Here is an 8,018-nt window from a genome sequence, read left to right as displayed (position 1 = left end):
GCGTCGAATGCCGCTGGATCGGGAAGGTGAGAAACCTCCTGGTTCACCGCCAGCCTGTGTACTGGCTCCGTTGACCCAGCACTCGCACAAATCTTTGGTCGTTCGGCAGCAGTCGCAAGGCAGTCCGATTTCTCCCGTGTTAAGAATAGCGCAGGCACGTCCTTGTGGCTTACGCAATCAGTCGATAGTGCTTATGTCGGGAATGTATCTGTAAAGCCCAGTTGCGGCAATACGTGCGGCAGTTGTCGCAGTACGCGGCACCCAGTATCCGGCTTGTACAGTCCGCCTGGGTTGTGTCATAACCTACTTGTATAATTAGAAATTAGAACCAACAACGACCGCTTCTCCTGAAATCATTCTTGTGTGCACCAAGGACGATCAATTTTCGAACGTAGATCACAGTTCCAGACATTTGAAGAGATATAGGATGAGGAAAATTTCGTGCGCCTGTATTCGGCAAATTGATTAAAAACTGATTAGGACTGTTCTGGTCCCACTCGCCCCCAAAAATAGGGCTCATCCACTAAATCATAGCTGATATCCGGATTCCCTAATTTCCAGAAGTCAGACAGTGCTTGCCTGCTTAATTTGCTGGCATTGATTGTTTCCGGTAAAGTTGTTTGAATGCGGATACTGGATACTTGAATCACTTCGATTGTGATGCGCATCCCACGCCGTTTGGGTATCTGTAGTTGCATTATGACATGCAGAACGCACTCGCCCACCATGAGTGTATATACGCCATAAATCACTGCCCTTATTCCCGGAAGAGCGAGCTCCAGAAATATCAAAAGTGCGTGCAAGATGCATTGATTTAAAAATGCAACGCCATAACAATTACAACATTCATTTAAAATAAAGCATCCGGTTTCCATGATCATCAGTGTGGAGAACGTGTCCACTAGCAAACCAATTACGTTGTTCTATCATTTTGAGTTAATTTTATGATCAGATGTTCCCAATTGCGCTAGCGCGATCACTCAGCGCAAAGATCAGTCAGTCCCGTTCCAACACCACCAATATGAAGGACTATTTCAACATGACATTGTCTCTCCCTATACAGAACGATTCCTCGATGATATCAAGCAGTCAAAATGCGGCAGGTATGGACCGCAGAGCTTTTAGTGCAATTAGAGACGCTGCCGTATATCTACCCATTCTAATCTTGAACGGCACACTTCTTGTGACATTCCTAACCAACCGAAACCTGATCAACGGTTTTGTCGTTTATGTCATCAATCTCATGATTAGTAACCTGTTTTGCTGGTGTGTTTGCGTTCTTCCGTTGGAAGCCACGCTGAACTTTACACGAACGTGGTGGATGGGGCAATCGGCGTGCGATGTTTATCTGTACGGTGCTTTGGTGCTGCAAGGTGTGTCGACATACTCCCATGTTTGCATTTCTTTAAATCGATTGTGGGCGATCAGTTCACCGTTGACCTATCGCAGCTACCACTCTTTTAAATTTGCCATTTATACCTGCATTGTGCTATGGCTGTCAATACACGCGCTCTGCTTGCCGATTATTTTACGGAATTCCTTTCTCTTACGGAGCGATCTCCAAATCTCGTGCGTAGTGAAGATTACGGAAGCAGGGCTTTCACTAGTGTACTACATGTCTTTGATTTTCTACGTCCCCACCGCGATTGTACTGTTATCTTTTCCGTGCATTATCGGCATTAATGCATGGCGCAGTCGCAAGCTATACCCGGCTATCGGAAATACCTCCAGTCGTCCGCATGCGCATGCTTTGTCTGGGGCTACTTGGCGCAAAAATCAGTCATACGCTTTGTTGGCACTTACAGCGATGACCACCAGCTTCCTCGTCTTATGGACACCCAACAATGTTCTGCGAGTGTTGCTAAGTCTGACGGATTTCGTGATCCCGCCATGGCTGATTCGCATGGCGTCGCTGGCGTATTCCTTGCAGGCAGTTATGGACCCGTTTTTGTTTGCTCTTTGTCTGCATGATGTGCGGAAGATCTATCAAAAAATTATACGAAAATGCTTCGGTTGTTGTGACCGAAAACGGTTGATTGGTTGTTGTGACATAACTAACGAAGAAATCAAATTTTTATAGCAAGGCTACTTAATACTTATAATATGGAATTTCTGGAAGGATATGCAAAGTTACTGCAGATTCGAAGAAATGTTTTTTTTCAAGTTCAGTCAAGCGTTAATTTTCTATTCACAGAGAAACCACGATGGCCAGACGGTCTGTATGTAACAGACAAGCACGAGGAGATCACGAGTGAGCTTTATTGTACAAATAAAGGGGAACAACGCTGCGTGATAGCAGGAAAGCAAGAACAAAGCACTGATGGCTAAATCTAGCAAGTGGATGCTAAAGTGGTTCTTGAGCGTCTGATGGCGTGAAAGAAGCAACTGGCGGCAACCACGTGCTGTGTGCCATCAGCTGTGTGATGATGCGCAGACTGGACTCTATCCAACGCGAGCGTATGAACGCTGAGTCATACTGCGAGAGAGGAACGAGAGAGCAAGTGTGGCTCAGTGTATGCGCTGCGTATATCCGCTTCAGCGGATGAGTGCAGTGCAGCAGCACACGTACGTACAGCGAGAGAGGCGATAACGGCATGCAATGGGTGCAAGTACGTCCTATGTGGACCGTACGCACCAGGCGCAGTCGTACGCCTCTGACATGCCTCTGGGCGGGAATCCGAGCTCCTGCGAAGGATGCTCCGACTCGGTACCGCACCAGTACCGCACAACTCTCCGGTTGGACCCATGTGGGGTCACCGGTACGCGTCCTCTGGCAGTGGGAGTCCGGTGTCTGGTTGACCGTCCCTTCTTCACTTCCGAACCCATGAGTGGAAGCCACTCACGGCCGAGAAATCCGGAAGCCGCTCGGGCGTTTCGTTGGACCGGTGATGCATCTGTTGGCTGGCTTCTTGCTTCTGTTGGCATCGGAGAACAATGTGAAAAGAAACGTAATGAAAGTTTATGCAGCGCGAAAGAAAAATATGAAATAAAGTTTAATCACAATTCCAGTGAGCAAAAGGGGTTACAAAACAGATCTATCAAAGAGATCGAACTAGAAAAATACAATTCCGTTTGTTAGGAAAAATGCTAAAAAAAATCTGTCCGGGGGTCCTATTCCGACTAGGATGACATCCACGGGGCGATTGAGTCTCCACGGGGTCCACTTTCATCCGGTAAGTTGGGTCCGGGGCATCGGTTCCCGAGTTACCCGTCGTAACCGGTTACATTCACCGAGGTCGGATAAGCACGGTTAAACACCTACTTCCGACTCGTATCCATCCGTTAGGGATAGAGAGGCACTGTTGCGATTGCAAATGCCGAGGCATCCTCTCTGAATGGGGAATAGGACCGAGGTCGGTTTGACCAAGGTCGGCCTACCGATAAGTCGATCGGCGGCTCGGAGAGATTCGGCTATGTTCCGAATTCTTAAAGTTCAGGTCGGAAAAGCTGTATATAAGTCATGCGGCCTTTGTGGTCGTCATGTACAGCAGTTCCGTTCAAATGTGGTCGGTTACAACCGTTCAATCTGCTACGACGAGCCTGGTTTGAAGTAATCCGAGTCGAACTGGCTCGAAGGTCCGGTCGGAGCTCATAAGTTTCTTCGATGGAGGTGTCAAGTCGACTTCCATTCGTTGTTATCCGACCTTCCATCAAGGTCGGTCATCCTATCCGTCGGTGGTCGACTAGGGTTAACCTGCAATAACATGCCCATGTGGGGCTAAACAAGTTCCTTCAAGTCGAATTCGTCCACCGCAGACAGCTATCGGTCTTCTTCCGTCATGTTGACCGAATTTCCAACTTCCGACTTGTAGTCGGTTATGGTGGACTTCAGGAGGTCGGATGAACTGTGTGCTCATCCGTCCGAAGGCTGAATTTTTCCGTTAGGAGGTCGGTTCTCGACTTCCAAATGGCTTTGCCGACTTATTGTCGCGTCCGTCCGACTTCTGTGCGGTCGCTTCCGACTTCGACTCGAGGTCGGTTATTGATGTCAAAGTTCTGAGGTCGGCTATTTTCCGACTTCCTCAGGTCGGATAAACTTTGTGTTTTATCCGCCAAAAAGCTAAGTTCTTCCACCAGGAGGTCGGTTTGCTACTTCTGCTTGATTTTCCGACTTGTTGTCGTCCGCTTCCGACCTCCGTCTGGTGACTTCCGACTTCCGTTCAAGGTCGGTTAGGCCTTCTGTCTTGGGAGTTCAGTGCGTGCGGCTACAGTTGACCGGGTCTCTGTTGTTCGGACATCCTTCGGTCAGCGTTGACTGGCAGAAGGATGTTCAGCAGCACGACTCCGTTCCTTCTGCGATTACTCGAACTCTGGGTCGGATCCGAGCTACTATTGGCTAGTCATACCTCTGGGCGGTCGAGTCCCGCACGGTCACGATTTCCTCTGGCGTCTGTTGGCCGAGTGACTGGCGTTCCGTCATGCGATTGTGCTCGCTTACGACGTTAGGGTCTTTGTGGCCCCGGTTGGCGAAGCAGCTCTTTGGTTTAAACTTCATGCACATGCAAGGCCCTGAGGTCGTCAGATCCGACTCTTCCATTTCGTTTTGTCGCGAACCTGAGACGCCTAACCGCTTCTGTTGGGGGTAGACAACTCACGTCCGCTGGGAATTTTTTTCTTCGCCCGTGACGTTGGCCAACTGGCCGTTACTGTTGCGGGCAGGTGGTCATCGCCATCAGGGTTCGTTGAGGGGGTGCAGGTCGAGTATTCTAACTCGATCTGCCTAGGATGTTCCATTGAAGACATGGGGAAGCAGGTCGCGGCGGAGTCGTTGGAGTGGCGGCCAAATCACCGTCGCTGTTCCTCTTCAGGGAATGGCAGCACGTTCGAGACGCGCGTAGTCGTGGTCACCGGTGAATCGGCTGGTTTACCCGATATCGTCCGGGGGAGACTCGATTGGATGCCAGGTACAGAGCCTGTAGGTCTGGGTTCAACGGAGAATCCGGTTAGACTGCCACGTAACCACTGCTGGCTTCCGTCCATTCTTCCCGGTCGACTTCTTTTGGCCGGTATGGTCGACCTTTGTGGTCGGCCTTAATCTCGACTTCTCCGGTCGGCTACCATGTACCTAGTCGGCTAGGGTAGCTAATCGTGGTTCGGCGATCTGCGTCGTTGCAGTTCCGGCTTCAGTATAATTCGTTCCACGTTTCCAAAACCGGTCTTTGTGATCGGCTTGCACAACCGACCTTTGTGGTCGGTTAGTGCGACAATATCCTAGTTGGCCGCCCAGCTCGGCGTGTACGTCAACAATGACACCGTCGAAGCTTGGCCTGGGATGCAACAAGCACTCGAGGCAACCGATCCAGCGCATCTACTAGACGTCGGAGGTCGGAACGCAAGAACCACCCGACCTACGCAGCGCAAACAATGCGACTGCGCCGCCCGTCACACAAAGTGACGTAGTACGGCCCGGCCACGAAAGTTGGACCGGATTGCCGGTGAGGATAAACTCAACCGAGCAGCCCAGACGAGGCCCAAGACGTGGAGGACCGGGACGCCGATCCACGCACCGGGGCAACAGAAACTTCCCCAATGTACCATCCGCCCGTACAACGGATAGATACGCTGCAACAATGGCAGCCATCGACCTCACCGAAGAACCGGGAGAAGTCGAAATATGGGACACGTTCCCACTGAAAGCACAGGCACCCGCCTACTGGCTGCAGCAGGAAGCGGACCTCTCCCAGACGCAGGAGCGACCAGCAAGAACGGTAGCTGGCTCCTGAACATTCCTCAACCTCGACTATATGTGGTCGAAATTGAGACCAATGGAAGTCTCAATGGAGGAACGAATACTGGATCAGGCACGACGGGCAGAAGCTACTAACAAACCGACGGACGGAGTCGCGAACCGACCAGAAGTGCGCGAAGTGGCCAACCCCGGCGTTGAACCTACACAAGGTTCACAACAGCTAGCCGACCACGGACCAGTTTCATTGATCCCGATCAAACCAACGGTACGGGAGGTTGCCTTCGAAAAAGGAACCCATAAAAAACCGAAGACAGTTTAAGCTTGGACACACGAAATCCAAGTCGGATCCACGCCCACCTGGCGTGCTGAATACCGGAGCGGAAACTTCGCTCATCGAGCAACGGTTTTGCGAGAGGAACGGTTTAACGGTGCAACCCTTCGGATATTTCACCAAAATCCTTGGTGTAGGCGGACAAGTCGCGTTCATGGTGTCTCACTGCTGTACCGCACCTGTAACGATGCAGGGCTTTACGAGTCACCACACATTCCACGTCCAGCCGACCGAAGCGGACATCCCAGTGCTACTCGGATGCGACTACTTGCATTCGAAGTTCACCATCGTTTTAACACCGATTCCGACCCCGGAATAACCAGGAGGAACGACGGTAGCGCAGTCTATCCCGATACCAGAGGCATCGCACAAGTTACCAAGTGACGTGAGGGTAAATCAGCTGGGCCCGCTCACAGAGCCTTCGCGTAACATTTGCCGTGACTGCCGGGACAAGAACCGGACTCTGCTTGAGGAACTTAAGCTGCACAACGCCATTGTTATACAGGGTTCTTCTAGTAAATGAGAATACGCGGATGATTTTAGCTTTAATGATAAGCGTACAGTCGGCGATGATCGTAGAGAAATAGCATCGAGATGATCGTAGAATGATGAGAGCATGAATCTCGTATGAAAGAAGCAGTAGCGTTTATATACGAGTAAAAGAGGTGAAGGTATTTAGGTAAATAACACAGAAGAGGCTATGTAGATGTACAGACGTGACACGGAAATACATTCTCTATATGACATTCGCCTTCTTCATGGAATCTCGTAGAGATTATGGTGGAGTGGTGGGATAATGGTGTATGTAGAATGAAATTCACTTTCGCTGGCGCATGTTGTAGCGTGGTCTATGCGGTTCGCTTTCACTTTCAGCTGGCTGATCTTGCTTCGCCTGGGGCTGTTCTGTTTGTTGCACGTTAACTTCTTCGTCGGCATGGTTGTACCAAGGCTTGAGTTGCAAAACATGAACAGTGTCGATCTTACGCCGGCCGTTAACATTGGCAATCTTGTAATTGACATTGCTGACTTTCTCTAATATTTTATACGGTCCATGCCAGTTCTTGAGTAATTTGGTTGTCAATCTTCCTTCTGTTTTCCTGATCGCGCCGGTCTTGTCAACAACTCGAGGCACATTCCAACGGTAAACAAGACTACCGATTGGATGATCAACGGTCGTTCGATGCTGATTATAAAGTGGTGCATTTTGATTGAAAGCAGCACTGCAGCGGAGTTTTGCAATTTCTTGAGCGTCGCGGAGAAAAATTCGGGTTTCTTTAACGTATTGATCCAGATCGTCCATTATTTGTCGTTCAGTGGCACTGGTGGCAACGTCGAGAGTTGTGGCTTTTCTTCCATAGAGAAGTTCAAACGGGGAAAATTTTGTTGTTTTGCTGAGTGAGGTGTTGATGGCGTGAGTGACGAAAGGTATCTGTAATGCTGATCTACATACTTTGAAAGGCTTTGGGCAATCGTCTGATTTGCGCGCTCTGTTAATCCATTCGATTGGGGGTGATAAGCTGTTGTGAACCGTTGTTCACAATTGACTAGCTTAGTCAACTGGGATAACAGCTCATTGCAGAAGTGTGTACCCCGGTCGGAAACGATGAAGGACGGAACTCCATGTCGCAAGATGACATTTTCCATAAGGAATTTTGCTGCATTTTCGGCGTTGGCACTGCGAACCGGTTTGGTTTCGATCCACTTTGTTAGATGATCGATCGCGACCAGTAAATACTGATTGCCTTTTGTTGATGTTGTAAAAGGTCCCTGGTAATCGATTCCAAAAGTATGAAACGGCCTATGGACTTTAGTCGGTTGCAAATATCCGGATTACTTCCCGTTTGGCGACTTTTTAACGTTGCATGGAATACAGGATGCGGGTGACGGGATACGGATTCAGTCATTCCAGGCCAGTAATAACGATCTTGTAAGTTGTAGTACGTCTTTTCTTGACCAAAATGGCCGGAACGGTCATGCGCGTTCTTAAGAACTTCGGCG

The 8,018-nt window shown here is 49.6% G+C and overlaps 1 protein-coding gene across 1 annotated transcript in view; it reads right to left on the bottom strand.

Annotated features, from left to right (window-relative positions):
• Window positions 1–7,140, bottom strand: part of LOC129586507 (uncharacterized) — a 10,833-nt gene extending 3,693 nt beyond the window's left edge. Inside the window, exons 1-2 of the mRNA XM_055479776.1 lie at window positions 6,582–7,140; window positions 1,804–1,983 (exon numbers count right to left, since the gene is read on the bottom strand). Coding sequence (XP_055335751.1) covers window positions 1,804–1,983; window positions 6,582–6,638 — 237 coding nt within the window. The 5' untranslated portion in view covers window positions 6,639–7,140. The remainder of the gene's footprint in view (window positions 1–1,803; window positions 1,984–6,581) is intronic.
• Between the last annotated feature and the right edge of the window lie 878 nt (window positions 7,141–8,018).

Source organism: Paramacrobiotus metropolitanus, unplaced genomic scaffold (genome assembly GCF_019649055.1).
Source record: "Paramacrobiotus metropolitanus isolate TYO unplaced genomic scaffold, Prichtersi_v1.0 Parri_scaffold0000021, whole genome shotgun sequence".
In the NCBI taxonomy this organism is placed as follows: Eukaryota; Metazoa; Tardigrada; class Eutardigrada; order Parachela; family Macrobiotidae; genus Paramacrobiotus; species Paramacrobiotus metropolitanus.
This window is presented reverse-complemented; position numbering and strand designations above follow the sequence as displayed.